Source organism: Penaeus monodon, chromosome 24 (genome assembly GCF_015228065.2).
Source record: "Penaeus monodon isolate SGIC_2016 chromosome 24, NSTDA_Pmon_1, whole genome shotgun sequence".
Lineage (NCBI taxonomy): Eukaryota > Metazoa > Arthropoda > Malacostraca > Decapoda > Penaeidae > Penaeus > Penaeus monodon.
In genome coordinates this window covers 10,567,811-10,568,023 of record NC_051409.1, presented here as the reverse complement: position 1 = coordinate 10,568,023, position 213 = coordinate 10,567,811, and the positions used below count along the sequence as shown (strand labels likewise).

The following is a 213-nucleotide window of genomic DNA, read 5'->3' as shown; positions in this document are numbered from 1 at the left end:
CACTTGTCCCGCACCCGTGGCTCGGCAGTGGGTATCGTTGACGGCCGTGTAGCCAACGCCGCAGGAGCAGTAGGTGTAGGTCTGGTTCCTCGCCACTCGCAGGTGACAATTCTGCTGACAGTTCTTCCTCCGCTGGCACGCTGTTGGCACGGAGGTAGTCTCGGTTCAGTTTGTTGTTAGTGGCATTATTCTTTGCGGGTTCGGTTGGGACCT

At 58.2% G+C, this 213-nt stretch overlaps 1 protein-coding gene across 1 annotated transcript in view; it reads right to left on the bottom strand.

Moving 5' to 3' along the window:
- LOC119588850 overlaps positions 1–213 on the bottom strand; it is a gene marked incomplete in the record, with an annotated part of 17,740 nt that overhangs the window by 10,628 nt on the left and 6,899 nt on the right. The window contains 1 exon segment of the mRNA XM_037937491.1: positions 15–140. Within this exon segment, the coding sequence (XP_037793419.1) occupies positions 15–140 (126 nt within the window).